This window comes from Gobio gobio (genome assembly GCF_949357685.1).
Source record: "Gobio gobio genome assembly, chromosome: 8".
Lineage (NCBI taxonomy): Eukaryota > Metazoa > Chordata > Actinopteri > Cypriniformes > Gobionidae > Gobio > Gobio gobio.
In genome coordinates this window covers 11,176,603-11,193,725 of record NC_137114.1, presented here as the reverse complement: position 1 = coordinate 11,193,725, position 17,123 = coordinate 11,176,603, and the positions used below count along the sequence as shown (strand labels likewise).

Genomic DNA, 17,123 nt, shown 5'->3' with positions numbered 1-17,123 from the left:
TTTTAATAAAACATTGTTTTAGTATGTTTTTAAACACACACACATACACGTTGTAATACCAGTGTAATACCCATGTCATTATACAAATTTGTGTCCTCATAAATCACAAACGAGAGAGAGAGAGAGAGAGAGAGAGAGAGAGAGAGAGAGACACAAGTTTTTTTTTATCCTGCTTCAAAACTAATACAATGCTGCCATCTTGTGTTCATTGAGGGGAGAGCAGCAGACACAGAGAATTTCTGTTCCCCTTTTTTGTCCTTATTTAATCCCTTGCCATGGAAACACCGTTTGAGATATCCAATATCCGTTCACATTTTAGCATCTTCAGTATCTTTGTTTCATGTTGACCGAGTTTGGTGGAGATTGAATAAATCGCCTACGAGGAGAACGTAAAAACTCAGACCCCGATTTAACCAAAAATTTACCTTCAAACCAAAATATCTGACTTCCTGTTGGTCGGAGCTAATGACTGTAAATTAGAAAGTTGTCCGGCTCGATGAGGTCAATATATGTACTGAGTTTGGTGATTGTAGATGAAACGAAGCCCTTCACTTTTGTCAAAAGGTGGCGCTAGAGAGCCCCTCATCCCCGCCCGTTTCTGAGGCTTTGCCCATGTGTACTGACTGACATCTCTGATGTGTGTGTTGAGTTTCAAGCAGTTTCAAGCAATTTCAAGCATGCTAAGAGCCTCAGAACAGCCAAAAGATTATTAAACTTTGACACGTTGCCATGGCAACAGTATTTGAAATTTCAGGAATCCATTTCATACGTCTCTATCTGTCATGTTTTCACATTATACTGATGAAGTTTGAAGTAAATCTGGTGAAAATAAGATGGTGATTCAAAGCATTTTTGAAAATGACACACTTCCTACTGCCAGTTGGTGGCGCTATAACTTTGACTCACAAATGTCATATCCATGTGATCGGCCTCTTACAACGAACACACAGCTGAAGTTTCATCCAAATCAGTCAATGTTTGCTGACGTTATAACACACTTCCTGTTCTCCCCTTTTCTCGCCATAAATTCGTTGCTTCGCCACGGCCAAACCATTTGAGATATCAAAAATCCGCTCGCAATTTAGCATCCTGGATATGTTCACTTCATGCTGACCGAGTTTGGCGATGATCGAAACAATGGCCTCGGAGGAGTATATTAAATTCCAGAGCATGGGTTTTCCGAACAACCGATTATAGCTCACTTCCTGTTGGGCTGACGCATAACTATGAGCACGAAAGTTGTTTGGCCCGATGAGGTCTATATGTGTACCGAGTTTCATACATGTACGTGCAAGTGTGTTTGATATATGGACCAAGTTTTCAGACCCCACTTTAGGGGGCGCTGTCGAGCCCCCCTGCCACGCCCGGGTACCAGCTTCAGCCCGGCTCTGATGGCCGCGCATTCCGACGCCTGTGCGAAGTTTCAAGAGTTTTCGAGCATGTTAAGTGCCCCAAAAGTACCCGAGAAGTCGAAAAAAAAAACAAAACAAAAAAAAACAAAGAATAATCTGAGGAAGAACAATAGGGCTCTGCGCCCTTTCAGGGCTTGGGCCCTAAAAATGGACACAAACAATCATATATCATCTTTTAATATATAAAAAGAAACATTTTACATTTTAATTATTCTTATTTACAATTTACAACAGTACATGAAGTAACAGTAAAACATTGTCAATCATAAAAAAACGTATAAAATAGCACATTTGTGTTTGTAAAATGAACGAGCTGGGATTCTCATAATGTTAGACGGCTTTACATTCACTCAGGGAGTAGAGATGTGTTCAACACGATTATGTGGAATACATAGAATGAAACATGACAACCATACTCCTAACAGTATTCAGATATCAGTGGAAAATTACATCTGAAAGCAATGAAGTGAGAGCCCTATAAAATATTTGGAACAAGAGATTTGCTTAGTCTGGTTAATTAAGGTCGCTGTTTTCTAAAAGAACGGTCTAGAATAAAAAGGCATATCTGATGCTATGTATGTACTGCTTGAGATGGTATTGGTGAGTTTATGTTGGGGTGTGTGTGCGTGTGCATGCTATGCATAAAGACACAGTCGTATGCTTCATCCACAAGACTACGATGCTTTTCCTTTTTTGTCTATTTCTATTTCATTAAAATCACAAATTCTAGTCTCCCTTTTGTCAGAAAAATCTGGCAGCCATTTTGGATAAAAAATGTCTGTGAGCAGTTTTCAAAACTCTTTCGCAGCTCAGATGGCATTGGGTCGCTCTGTTCCTGGTTGCCTTGTATATGGAATCTTTGAAAGGTAGAAAAAACATGCAGTCAACATACAGAGAAACTACTTACAAGCAAAGAGCAGAAGTTTTATTTCAACAATTAAAGGTGCGGCATGTAATAATGGCAGCTAGCGATTGAAATGGACACCAGTCCAAACTCAAAATATTAAAGAGTTGTTTCCCCGCCAAAGAGAAACAACGACAGAAAGAACAGAAAAACAAGAACTACAACTGACTTCAGCCACAGCCTTAGATGAAATCAACTGAAGATAACAGAAGACATTAAAGGGGTAGTTCACCCAAAAATGAAAATTCTGTCATTAATGACTTCCCCTCATGTCGTTCGACACCCGTCAGACCTCCGTTCATCTTCAGACACAAATGAAGATATTTTAGTGTAAATCTGATGGCTCTGAAAGGCCTCCATTGGCACAATGCACGGTTCACTCTCAAGACCCTTAAAAGGCACTAAAGACGTCGTTACAAAGTCCATCTCACTACAGTGGCTCTACAATAACTTTATGGAGTGACGAAAATAGTTTTTGTGCGCAAAAAAACCCTAAATAACGACTTATATAGTGATGACGATTTCAAAACACGGCCTCATGAAGCTTCGAAGCGTTATGAATCAGCGAGTCGATTCATGATTCGGATCGCGTTTCAAACTGCCAAACTGCTGAAATTTGGCGATTCAAACTGCTGAATCGACTCACTGATTCATAACGCTTCGAAGCTTCATGAGGCCGTGTTTTGAAATCGTCATCACTATATAAGTCGTAATTTAGGGTTTTTTTGCTCACAAAAACTATTCTCGTCACTCCATAAAGTTATTGTAGAACCACTGTAGTGAGATGGACTTTGTAACGACGTCTTTAGTGCCTTTTAAGGGTCTTGAGAGTGTAAAGTGCCATTGTGCCAATGGAGGCCTTTCAGAGCCATCAGATTTCAACTAAAATATCTTCATTTGTGTTCTGAAGATGAACGGAGGTCTGACGGGTGTCGAACGACATGAGGGTGAGTAATTAATGACAGAATTTTCATTTTTGGGTGAACTAACCCATTAAATCTCTGAAGATCTCAGCTGAGGATTAAACAACTCCATAAACAGCACTACCAGCTTCACACAACACTGATCACCATAATGGTGACAACAAAACAAACTATTATCTTCAATAAAGCATCAACCTAAATCTAAACCTCTGTAGATGTCTGAAAGAAATAAAGTCAATCTGGTTAGTAATAAGTGAAGCTGGTAATGCTGTGTGTGGAGTTGTTGAATCCTCCTCTGAGATCATTTCATCTGGACTAACCCATGTGAGGCCTACATGGAAACTGGACAAAACTGGCTGGGCCCCAGTTAGACAGCCCAAGTCAAACCCAATTGTTAATGGTGGCAAGATGAAGCTTTCCAGCCAGATGTGTTGAAAAGGGGTTCATTTCTCGAGGTTTCGAATGCACGCAGTTTATGTTGTTGAAATACGTTGTAGGAAAAAATTTGTCAGGAGTGTGACAGCGCCAAAATGGTTCATGATACATTAACATATACACACACAAACACATGTATAAATAAATAAATAGTTCGTTTAAGTATTTATGCTCAGCGCTGTTTCATAATTTTGTAACTGGGCAGTGCTTTTGTTGAAATATACGGAGTTCTTTAGACTGGATAAAAGAAGGTGAAAGTGATTAAGGTGGACTGGAGGAGAGAAGTGGAAGTGCTTGTGTAACATGAGAGGGAAAAAACATCATCGTTCTACCAAAACCGAAGCACCGCACTCAAACGAGGCTTCGAACGTCACTAGCAGTGTTGGGAAGGTACCTTTGGAAATGTTATAGGTTACAGATTACAAGTTACCCTATTTAAAATGCAATAAGAAGTGTAACTATTTAAATTGCTTTATTAAAGTAATGTAACTGATTACATTTCGGTTACTTTTCTAATTTCCAGAACTGGAACACATTTTTCTCGCCATGGTGGCAAAATCTCAGACAGGTTGTAGCATAGCTTTCAGCGGCAATGTGGATTGATGTAAAAATTCAAACAAGAGAACCAATCAAAAGCATCAGAATAGCATTGCTTTACTAAACGGCCTTTAAATGGCAGGAGACACCGTAAAAAGCAACAAATTAATATTATTCAACATTTCCTAGCTTTTTACTGAAAATATTCAGTAAATAACCCCCTTTGTAATCATTAACATTTTCATAAGTAACTGTAATTTAATTACATACTTTTTCTGATTAGTTACATTTATTTTGTAATTAAATGACGTAATCTAATTACATGTAACTAGTTACTCCCCAACACTGACACCAGTGACTTCGTTTCACTAAAACAATACAAGCCTCGATACGGAGCTCCGGCGGGAAGTACCTGATGTTTTCTTGACACAAGCTTCAAAGCCTCGGTATCAGGCGTACCATCACTAACATTTGGGCCCACATGGGTGTGCTGGCTGGGGTATATCTGATTCATCTCTAAAGGTACATTTTTTTGTCTTGCGTCAGAGATCAAGTGTGCTGACCTGCTCATTCATGATGGCGGAGAGCTCGGTGAGCATGTCTTTATAGTGAGCTTTCATCTCCTCCTGATACTCCAGCTGATCTTCTTTTATGAGACGCTCATTCACATTCAGGGCCTGCCCACATGCGTCTGCAAACTGCCTGCAGGACAAGAAACAAAACAAATAGAATTGCAGTCACAACAGTTTTGTAAAAAAAAAAAGTGTACAAAAACTAAAACTTTAAGCATTGTCTTTATCTTTAAGTACAAATTTAAAACCTCATTAAAACATAATTATGGACATAATGGGCCTAATTTTAACGTTCTGAAGCTCATGGCTCAGGTGCACTTAGGGCGTGTCCGAATCCACTTTTGCTAGTTTAACAACGGGACAAAGGGTTGTGCGCACCAGGCGCATGGTCTAAAAGTGTTGTACCTCGTCTCTTAATGAGTCATGGGTGTGTTTTGGGTGTAACGTGCAATAAACCAATCAGAGTCTCATCTCCCATTCCCTTTAAAAGCCAGTTGCACTCGCACCATGGCAGATTCGCTATTTACATGGAGGAAAGACTGAATGCTTCTCCAGAGAGGAATCCTTTTATTTTTAATATTTGCCATGTTTGTGTGCAGCGTCCTCTGTGTGTGTAATAATCAAAGTGTACGTGTGTTGTGCACCGCCTATAGGCTCATATTACTAACACAATGCTCCTGAACACACCTGGTTTTCAGACCAGACGCCCATGGGTGAACAGATGGGTGTGAGGGCATTTGCTATTTAAACAACCTGGAGCTGGACGTCAAAATGAGAACTGCGTCGGGCTGAAACGAACTAAAACAATTGCATCGCGCCTGGCATCGCATTGCTCCGGATGTATGAAAGAGACATTTATCACAAATGTCCAGCTTTAAAACTTTCCAAACAAACCAAAGGTCATTTAAACCTATATCATTATTTTCTAGTGTCATTGTAAGTTACTTAACATATGTAACAGCATTGAGCGAAAGCAAGCGCACAGAGAGATTTGACATCTTCATTAGTAAGTACAGCATATCTGGAACCCTGCACATTAATTTGTGCCACAGTGAAGGAAATTAGCCGTTTTTATACATCCTTGATGGGCGGAACAATAAATAAAGAAGTACCTGAAGATCTCTTTCAGGAGTTTGACTTGGTTATCTGGATATTTCTTGGCATTCTTCTCCTCAAAGAAGGCTCGGGCGTAGGCCATGGGCCCTGCATTTACCTAAAAAAAAACACAAACTTCATGAAATACATTCTTACTTTACAGTCTTAGTAAAGAATATGCTAGTGCTACCGGAGTTAAAAAAAAAAAACCTGTAATGTCATTAAAGGGATAGTTCACCCAAGGATAATTTAAAGGCAGCGGCTATTTACACTAAGTGCAAATAGACCAGAAACGATTCTATTTACACTCAGTGAAATAGCATACTAAGTGAAAATAGTGATATATTCTATTTACACCATATAAAAAGTAGCAGTTCTGGCCCCACTTTATATTAGGTGGCCTTAAGTACTATGTACTTACATTAAAAAATAAGTACAATGTACTTACTGTGTTGAAATTGTATAGCAAAACACCTTTGCTGATACTGAAGTGGGATACGGGTAAAGTTAGGGACAGGTGTGGTGGTGTGGGTAAGTTTAAGGGTAAAGTTAGGGACAGGTGTGGTGGTGTGGGTAAGTTTAAGGGTAAAGTTAGGGACAGGTGTGGTGGTGTGGGTAAGTTTAAGGGTAAAGTTAGGGACAGGTGTGGTGGTGTGGGTAAGTTTAAGGGTAAAGTTAGGGACAGGTGTGGTGGTGTGGGTAAGTTTAAGGGTAAAGTTAGAGACAGGTGTGGTGGTGTGGGTAAGTTTAAGGGTAAAGTTAGGGACAGGTGTGGTGGTGTGGGTAAGTTTAAGGGTAAAGTTAGGTACAGGTGTGGTGGTGTGGGTAAGTTTAAGGGTAAAGTTAGAGACAGGTGTGGTGGTGTGGGTAAGTTTAAGAGTAAAGTTAGGGACAGGTGTGGTGGTGTGGGTAAGTTTAAGGGTAAAGTTAGGGACAGGTGTGGTGGTATGGGTAAGTTTAAGGGTAAAGTTAGAGACAGGTGTGGTGGTGTGGGTAAGTTTAAGGGTAAAGTTAGGGACAGGTGTGGTGGTGTGGGTAAGTTTAAGGGTAAAGTTAGGGACAGGTGTGGTGGTGTGGGTAAGTTTAAGGGTAAAGTTAGGGACAGGTGTGGTGGTGTGGGTAAGTTTAAGGGTAAAGTTAGAGACAGGTGTGGTGGTGTGGGTAAGTTTAAGGGTAAAGTTAGAGACAGGTGTGGTGGTATGGGTAAGTTTAAGGGTAAAGTTAGGGACAGGTGTGGTGGTGTGGGTAAGTTTAAGGGTAAAGTTAGAGACAGGTGTGGTGGTGTGGGTAAGTTTAAGGGTAAAGTTAGAGACAGGTGTGGTGGTGTGGGTAAGTTTAAGGGTAAAGTTAGAGACAGGTGTGGTGGTATGGGTAAGTTTAAGGGTAAAGTTAGGGACAGGTGTGGTGGTATGGGTAAGTTTAAGGGTAAAGTTAGAGACAGGTGTGGTGGTGTGGGTAAGTTTAAGGGTAAAGTTAGGGACAGGTGTGGTGGTGTGGGTAAGTTTAAGGGTAAAGTTAGGGACAGGTGTGGTGGTATGGGTAAGTTTAAGGGTAAAGTTAGGGACAGGTGTGGTGGTGTGGGTAAGTTTAAGGGTAAAGTTAGGGACAGGTGTGCTGGTGTGGGTAAGTTTAAGGGTAAAGTTAGGGACAGGTGTGGTGGTATGGGTAAGTTTAAGGGTAAAGTTAGGGACAGGTGTGGTGGTATGGGTAAGTTTAAGGGTAAAGTTAGGGACAGGTGTGGTGGTGTGGGTAAGTTTAAGGGTAAAGTTAGGGACAGGTGTGGTGGTATGGGTAAGTTTAAGGGTAAAGTTAGGGACAGGTGTGGTGGTGTGGGTAAGTTTAAGGGTAAAGTTAGGGACAGGTGTGGTGGTGTGGGTAAGTTTAAGGGTAAAGTTAGGGACAGGTGTGGTGGTGTGGGTAAGTTTAAGGGTAAAGTTAGGGACAGGTGTGGTGGTGTGGGTAAGTTTAAGGGTAAAGTTAGGGACAGGTGTGGTGGTGTGGGTAAGTTTAAGGGTAAAGTTAGGGACAGGTGTGGTGGTATGGGTAAGTTTAAGGGTAAAGTTAGGGACAGGTGTGGTGGTGTGGGTAAGTTTAAGGGTAAAGTTAGGGACATGTGTGGTGGTGTGGGTAAGTTTAAGAGTAAAGTTAGGGACAGGTGTGGTGGTATGGGTAAGTTTAAGGGTAAAGTTAGGGACAGGTGTGGTGGTGTGGGTAAGTTTAAGGGTAAAGTTAGGGACAGGTGTGGTGGTGTGGGTAAGTTTAAGGGTAGGGTTAGGGACAGGTGTGGTGGTGTGGGTAAGTTAAGGGTAAAGTTAGGGACAGGTGTGGTGGTATGGGTAAGTTTAAGTGTAGGGTTAGGTGTAAGGGAAGTGTCAACTGTTTAATTACAAATGTAACTACAGAAATTACAGACGTAATTACATGCAGTTATTTTTAAAAATGTAAGTACAATGTAAAAACATGTATGTACACAATAAGTGCATTGTATCAAATTATTAATTAAAATGTTAGTACATAGTAGTTGAGGCCACCTAATATAAAGTGGGTCCGCAGTTCTTTGCAATATGTGTAATTGCATGCAATTTATACTTTATTTTGACAGATACATACTATTTGCACCTCAGTATTGTTGTACATTAACAAGATGCAATAATAAGCTTTCCTGTAGCTCAAACAGTAGAGCGTGGCGCTAGCAACGCCAAGGTCATGGGTTCGATTCCGAGGGAAAGCAAGAACTGACAAAATGTAAAATGTGTACCTTGAATGCAATGTAAGTCGCTTTGGATAAAAGCGTCTGCCAAATGCATAAATGTAAATGTAATAACAGAGTGTAAATGATTATATTTATTTAAATTATTAAATGGATGCCACCTCTGGGACAATAATAACCCTGCCTACACCGACCCCTAACCCAACCCAATAAATGCTTTTATTATGATTAAAAGGGATAAGAGCGAGCTCTGCAAAAGGCGGATTTGAACGTCAAAACCAAGATCCTTAAGCCTTATGCTTTACCCACTACACCACTGAAGACGTTGAAATATGACTTTTTTATTTTTTTTTATCTTGTTTGGCCCAACCAGGCTTTGTTAGGCGGAGATAGCACTTGCCAACAAGGCACACCATTTGCACTTGGTGTGAATAGACACTCCATAATTTAAAAAGGATAATTTTTTGAAGAATGCCGGTAACCAAACAGTTGATGGGCCCCGTTGACTTCCGTAGTATGGAGGAAAAAGATCCTATGGAAGTCAATGGGGCCTGTTTGGTTACAGGCATTCTTCAAATATCTTATTTTGTGTTCAGCAGAAGAAGAAAAACAAAAAACAGGTTTAGAATAACTCGAGGGTGAATAAATGAGGACTGAATCTGTATTTTTGGGTGAACTATCCCTTTAACGTAAGGAATCAGAAACGGCTAGATGTGCATTAAACAATTTTAACCACCTGACATGTATTTATAATGATGCGATATGACTGAAAGAGCAATTCAGGATACCATATATAATGTCATCTATTTAATATCATCTACCATATAATCACTGACACTAATGCTGTATGAGCACATATTGTAACTCACCTTAACACTGACACTGCCCTGTAGTTTCAGCTGGAGGCGGATCATGTCCACCTCCTCCATGTTGCACAGCTGATTGAGTTCAGACACTTTACGGCTCATCTCGTCTATCGCCACCTCGATGGGGTTCATCTCTGTGCTTTGCTGTTCCACCACCTCTATACGCTTCTTCAAGAAGGGAAAACTAGAGCTTGCTGCAGAAGGAGATGTGAGAGGGTTCATAAGAAGGTGTTTGGGAAATGTGCATGTGAAGCATTTTATGGGCAGTGTTAGGTAAGATACTCTCAAAATCCATACATTTTACAACAACTTATTAATGGTAATTCATTATTTACTAGCTACTAATTACATCTTCAACAGTCTAAATGAATTAATATACTAATTACTCTCTCTAAAAAGTATTCCTAAATACTTTCTAAATCCTGTATCAACCTCGACCCGTTGAACAATACAAAGATAGACATTTTAATTTTAATTCGGTCAAATAAATCATGTAAAACTGCATAATTTATTCTTGAATTGACCAAACTGTTTAAAGTGAGAAGGTTACATTAAAAGCATGCACTATTGTTTTATACAGAATTGTTCTATAGTCTTTAATGCAATTACATCAGAAGTAACTACAATTTAAATGAAAGAAACCTTAAGATTAAGCCCTTACTTTACTTTTTTTAAGGGAAAAGTAATTAAATGACAGCAATGAATTACTTAGTAATGAATTACACCCAACACTGTTTATGGGTCTTTTCAGTCTCTAACTTAAACATCAACTCTTTTTCTGTGACATTATGTTTTGCTGTCTAATTCTTTCAAATCAGCGATCATACTGTATTGTAAATATAAATAACAGTATCGGGCAGTTTCTATATTTTATTAAACACAGATTGAGCACACTGCCAAAAAGATTTTGCGGGATGGTAATCAAAATAAAGTAGATTTATGCTTAAAACAAGAAAAATATCTCCCAATGGGGTCAGACAAATAAACTTAATTCAAAGGGAACACACATTGATTTTTCTGACCCCATTGGCAGATATTGTTTTCATGTTTTAAGCATAAACTCACTTCATTTTGATCAGTTTTTTTTAGAGAACAAGACTTAATTTCTTATGCCATTTTGCTTCTCCAGTAAATGTGTCTTGATGTAAGAATTTGTACTGGAAGACAAGCTGCAGTGCACATCATACTTTTTGGTACACTTGGTCAGATGGCCATTACACTCTCAGAAAAAAAGGTACAGTGGAGGTACAATTTTGTTCCTTGGGGAACAAAACGTATAACTGTACCTTTAAAAGGTACACAATTGGCCCTTAGGGTACAATTAACCATTAGCAGGCAAGTTCGGTCCTAGTGAGCCGATGTCCTGCAGAGTTTGGCTCCAACCCTGAAAGATATCTATAGAAGCTCTTATTGAGAATTAACAGAGGTTTAGATGTTGGTTTTATTGAAAATATGTGGTCATCATTATGGCGATCAGTGTTTCATTTAGTTGGGCAGTGTAACTCTTGGCTTTTTTATTCGAGTTTGTGGTCTTTGTTACAGTGTTAACAAAACACATAATCTGTCCAAATCAAAAGAAGCCATAAATAAAAATTGTCATGAAGAAAAATGTACTGAACTCATCACTGACTAAAACTATTAATAAATTAAATTCACCAACAATACTTTCTTGCCACAGATCAGGCATTCTGAATTTTGATTTTTTAATACATTCTAGGGGCAAAAAAGTTTAGACACACACAGATATCAAGAATCAGCATATGAATCTCAACAATGGTGACATACTTAATGCTGCAATGCATGCTGGGAGCCATGCGTTTTATACTGTGGTGGTTTAGTAGGGTTGGAGCTAAACTCTGCAGGTCATCAGCTCTCTAGGACTGAACTTGCCTACTCCTGACTTAGAGGTACAAAAATGTACCCTTAAGGGTACCACACCAGTGACGGACACTTGTACCTTATAAGGTACAATTTTGTACTCTTTTTTTTGAGAGTGTATAAGCTCAGTGCTTCTACAAATACTTTCAAAATATTTCTGTATTTACAATGACCCATTGTGTTATTCACTTATACTGATTCATACTTTAGTCAATGTAGGCTATCTGTCTTTTGGTTTCACTGTATATAAGTGGTTTCATTTTGCTTCAATTTTGAGGTTGATTTTAAGTGCCTCACTGGTCAGGATGGTTTTTCGTTTGCACTGTTCCTCCACGTCTCCATGTTTTTTCCCAGAAAGAGTGAAGGGCGTCTCAAAGACAAAGCGATTGATGTTGTGATGGCGCTCAAAGTCGGTCTTCTTCTCCAGCTGCTCCTTTTCATTAAAATAAGGCACTACATAGGTCACCTGAATGTAGGCAAATCTGGGGTCCAGGTCTTTAGGATTCACCTGTGAAGACACACCTGAACTTTAAAAAAATGTTCCTCCTAGTTACAATAAAAGAGATTTACTATGATTCCGACAAGATATTATTCATGGAGAGGAAGAAAAGTGGTATTTAGGAGCCAGCTGGACACACCTTGTTGGAGTCTTGGATCATCTTGACGTTATCGGCTCCAAACTTGTCTGAATAGAGTTTGAGGAGTCTCTGAGAAATCTCTGACAGTCCGGTGAGCTTCGGCTCCTTATAGATAAACTCCTTGCTCTCCTCCTCCTCGAAGAAGCCCTGTCGAACACAACACAGCACATGACCTAGAGATCTCCAGCAGGCCCGATTTGAGACCGCTGTTAAAGTTAACACAACACGCTGTTAAAACGACAGCGGTGCTTGACAAAGCGCAATGAATTCAACTTTTAATGAAGGTTAACATCACATTTAGATGTCTCTGTCTGAAACACAATTGCATTTACCTGAAAGCACTCACAATGTACACATAAATGCTCAGGATTAGAGGTCAGGGTTCATTTCCAGGAGAAGTGTGGTACATGTATCAAACCACGTGTGACATATGCCACACACATTATTAGCATGTAGGGAGAGATTAAGGAGTGTTAAACCGTGAAAGGGTGAGAGCAGAACAACTTAATTGAACCAAAGATGAGAAAACTTACCACTGCCTGATATATACAACACACAGGAGAGAATAGAAAAGTGTTTAAATGCACTGATTTCTGAGATAAGCCCAGGGGGAAATCATTTTGGTTCCTTGTATGTAAAGTCAATATTTGGATTAATAAAACTTGCTTATTTGAATTCCTTTTTCCGTGTCAATTTGTATTTTTCTGCTCATTAAATTTCTCAGTCTGTTGAGGGTTAAAGGCCTATTCACACCAAGATTTGTTCTATGACAAACTGAAAATGTTGGCTATAGAGAGACTGTTGTTCAACCTTGGTGGCGCTAAAGCTATTTTCCAGAACCAGCAAAGGAATAGAAAATTGGTAGTCTACTTAAAATAGTTACGGTTCGTGACCCCAATCAGTTTAGAGTATACAGCATGTACATGCACACGGTAAAACAAATATTTTTCAAAGTTGTAAATAAAACAAAGATTATTGGAATGGGTTTTACAAGAAAATGCTATTTAGGTCTTTTAAGGTACTTAAAAGTATCACGTTTAATTATAGAAATGTTATTTGCCATTATCTGTGAAATAATTTTGAGCTTATCCACTTTCAACCACTTCCAGAGGCAGTCAAATATGCATTCAACTGGATTGCTTTCATAGTGTGGTTGAATATGTTCAAACAGCTAGAAGCAGCACAAAATAAATTACTTATGATTACAGCAAAAATGGCTGCCCCCTGCTCCGGGTGTGTGTGTCCACGGGTTGCAGTGTGTGTGTGTGTGTGTGTGTGTGTGTGTGTGTGTGCTCTCTACTCACTACTCCTAATGTGTGTACTTGGATGGGTTTAATGCACGGTATTGGTATTGCTGATCTATACACTGTTCAAAGCCATATTTTGTAACATTTGCTTTGTTTTATTTCTGTTCTGTGGATTATTTTATGATAGATTTTTTTTGAGGAGGCACTGCCACTCTTGCAGAGAGAAATCACCCGTGATGAAAGTAAACAGATTCAGTTTGCAGTTTGTAACGCTGCTAGCTTCTCATTTACTTTGAATGGGTGACGTCATGCGTTGCCGAACTGAAACTCAGCCAATCAGATCGCCTTTGCACATACCCTAGCGCAGAAGCTAGCTAATTGTGTTCATGCAACACCGGAAAAGTACTGTGATTGGCTGTTGTCACTGTGACGGTCGCATCAGCACCAGCTTCAGACGCGCCCACCACCACCATGCGCCGACCACCATGTGAACTTTAAGCCCCCTGGACTTAAATTGAGTTTATTGACTAGACTGGTAGGGACACACCAAAGCGACGCCACAGAACTAGCGCTGATGAAAGCCGACTGTGTCGCGTCGCCAACGTCGGGAGAAAAAAGCTGCACTTGAACACACCAAGAGAACTACAGCCAACTGTCAACTAGCATGCTGTTCTGCGCCTGCGTGTAAATGAGACAACTGATACATTTGTCTATATTCGTCATTCAAAAGCGAAAAAAAAAAAAATAACGCTCCAGGCTGCAGATACACAAACTGTAAACAAAGCAGCATGTGATTACTGTTTTGAATAACAGTCCTGCTGATCACTTTCTTCATTCCACGCCGCTCATGTTTATATTAAAATATTCACCCAGGAACACTCGGTAAGACGACGTAACATTAGAACAGCCGTACCGTTTTGACTTCTTTTCTTGCTGTTTTGCTATTCTTGTGCACTGACTCATTCACTAAGCTGAACAGCCAATCAGAGTTCTCTCGCTCACCGACTGCCCATTGCCGATTCTACATGTTGAATCGGCCCAAAAAACCCAGACAGCGTCCGACTAGAGCCAACGGTGCAGAACACACTGGCCGGCTTGTGTTCCGGGCTTTAAGGAGGAGTTGATGGAGGGATGCTGGGAGAGATTTAGACCAGTTTTAGGAGTTTCAGAGCAGCTGACTGATTTACTCTGGAGTAAGCGCTGGGTAACGGAGGCTCCACCTCGTGTCATTGCTAAAACTTTGCTACATCTGGGACATACAAAGTGCATGTGGATCTGTTTGGTTCCTTCGAGGCCACTCACTATGTAGACATAGATGTGCTGATGCGAAAATACCTTTTTTTAAGCATTTTTCGCATTTGGTGTGAATAAGTCATGAGGTTAAAATTCCCTAATAATGCTATTACTAATACTAATTAAAAGGTCAGCTTCAGGACCGGGATTGGGAACCATGTAACAACTGCACATTTACACTTATTTTAATCTCAATATGATTTCAGATTTTTGAGTGTCTCACCTGTCCGTAGAAAGCCACACGATAGTACCGACCAAACAGACGTTTCTCTGAGTTCACAACCTCTGTCACCTTCAGGTATGAGCGATGAATGTCATAGTACAGCTCCGATAACCGCTATTGGAAACACACACACACAGTTGATAAACATGTTGCCTCATGTTTTATTTTTTAAAGTCAACCCATAAACAGTCTAAGTACCTTGAAATCTCGTCTCTTCTCAAAGACAGCTATAACAGGTTTGTTGATCTCTGCAATGAGCTCGTATCTCTCAGACTTCCAAAGGTAATCCACGCACATCTCTAACTGCTCCACCAGTGTGTCCTACAGAACAGAGAGATCAGTCAGAGTCTATGAGAGACATCTGAAACTATTATTCCTGTGAAATGTGTCAAGTGAGAATGCACCTCTGTGTAAGGAGTGTCTTGAGTGCCAGCGTCTTCTTTCATTGCTCCCTCTTCTTTAACATTAGGAGAGATATTCATGAAGGCGGCCCAACCCATACTGAATGATGCTGCAGATTAATACACAAAGACAGCTCATCCATCAGTTCATCCATTAACCCATTAGTCCTTCCCATTAATCAGTTCTTCCTCCCTCAGTATTCACTCATCCATTCATCTTCCATCCAGTATTTACTCATCTATCCATCCATTACATCCACCCGCTTCACTCTTTCTGTTAAATCATACATTAGCAAATCACACAATAACTTCATTTCAAATAATCAGTGCTACTATTAATTGTAAACAAACACTGTCTTTGCATTGTGATAATATCACGGCATGTGCCACATTACATTTTACAAGGACGTTTGTGTCTTCATGTATCATGAAATCATAAGGTGAGCTGGAAACAGGAAGTGCTTGTGGACACTTTCATTCACATTCACGTGCACTGTTGTTCACGTTAATATTTTTACAGGGTGACAGGTACCTTGCACAAGCACAAACATTCAGGAAGACCTCTTTAGAAAAATATAACAATTTAAAAACACTAAAGCAAAAACTTTACAAATATACCTGATTATAACTGATTGATATTACCTTTCTGAGAGCAACAAGCCCATTCCAAGAGTTAAACTAGTGCAAACAAGTGTCCGAATACTATTTGGAGCCGCTGTATTTTATAAGCACGGGATAAATGTTCATTCTGTTTGCACTTGCTTTCTGTAGTTCCTTTAATAATAATAATAATAATAATAATAATAATAATAAATCAAACAAGCTAATGCAAAAAATAAATGGTAATGGCATTGAATCAATGTTACAATGTGATGTTGGTTCAACATCCTGCTTGCACTCTCAGAAAATGAAACACAACATCTACAACTGACTTAAAGCCTGAAATCAACTGAAGATAAATACAGTATCTTAAGTATCTAATAAATACAATACATATCTCAAGATCTCAGCAGAAGTGCTTTTTTAAAAATTAACAGAGGTTTAGATGTTGATGTTTTATTGAAAATATTTGGTCACCATTATGGTGATCATTGTTTCCTTTAGTTGGGCAGTTTGACTCTTGACTTTTTATGTGAGTTTGTGGTCTTTGTAACAGTGTTTACTGAAACACATATTTTGTTACAAAGAAAGTCAGAAACAAAGATTAACATAGTTTTTGTCATAAAGTAGAATAATTCCCTAATCTTATCCCTGACCAAAAGTGGTTATTTGTTATTAATAGATTATATTCAAAAATCTTTTTTGCCCCAGAGATTCTGAATTTTGACTTTTAAAGACATTGCTGATTTTTTTTTTCACACACACAGATATCAAGAATCAGCATATTAATCTCAACAATGGTGATATGCTTCATGCTGCAGTGCATGCTGGGAGCAATCAGTTGTATACTATGGTGGCTCCCAGCATTAATTGCAGCATGAAGCATATCACCATTGTTGATGTGTGTGTGTGTGTCCTGTGTTTTTCCTCTAATGTATTTTAAGAATCAATTCAGAATGTCTGATCTGTGGCAAGAAAGTATTGTTGGTGAATATCATCTATTAATAACAAAAAGCTTTTGGTCAGGGATAAGATTAGTGAATTATTCTACTTTATGATGTTGAAAAATATATCATCTGATCTTCTTTGTTTCTGGCTTTCTTTGCAACAAATGATGTGTTTTGATATACACTGTTACAAAGACCACAAACTCACGTAACAAGCCAAAAGTCAAACTGACCAACTAAAAGAAACACGATCCCCATACTGGTGACCAAACATTTTCAATAAAACATCAACATCTCTGTTAATTCTCAAAAAGCACTTCCGCTAAGATCAAGATATTTATGGTTTTCTATCTTCAGTTGATTTCAGGCTGTGTGGCTTCAGTTGTAGTTGTTGTGTTTCCTTTTCTGAGAGTGCAAGCATGATGTTGAACCAACATCACAT

General features: G+C 39.2%; 1 protein-coding gene across 2 annotated transcripts in view; it reads right to left on the bottom strand.

Moving 5' to 3' along the window:
• Positions 1-1,571: 1,571 nt before the first annotated feature.
• The window catches only part of dock10 (dedicator of cytokinesis 10), a 162,029-nt gene continuing 146,477 nt past the window's right edge, over positions 1,572-17,123 (bottom strand). For both annotated transcript variants that reach the window (XM_079823032.1, XM_079823033.1), the window contains exons 48-56: positions 15,138-15,244; positions 14,932-15,054; positions 14,734-14,847; positions 11,971-12,117; positions 11,630-11,840; positions 9,458-9,648; positions 5,896-5,996; positions 4,775-4,913; positions 1,572-2,269 (exon numbers count right to left, since the gene is read on the bottom strand). In XM_079823032.1, the coding sequence (XP_079679158.1) occupies positions 2,222-2,269; positions 4,775-4,913; positions 5,896-5,996; positions 9,458-9,648; positions 11,630-11,840; positions 11,971-12,117; positions 14,734-14,847; positions 14,932-15,054; positions 15,138-15,244 (1,181 nt within the window). In that variant the 3' untranslated portion in view covers positions 1,572-2,221. The remainder of the gene's footprint in view (positions 2,270-4,774; positions 4,914-5,895; positions 5,997-9,457; positions 9,649-11,629; positions 11,841-11,970; positions 12,118-14,733; positions 14,848-14,931; positions 15,055-15,137; positions 15,245-17,123) is intronic.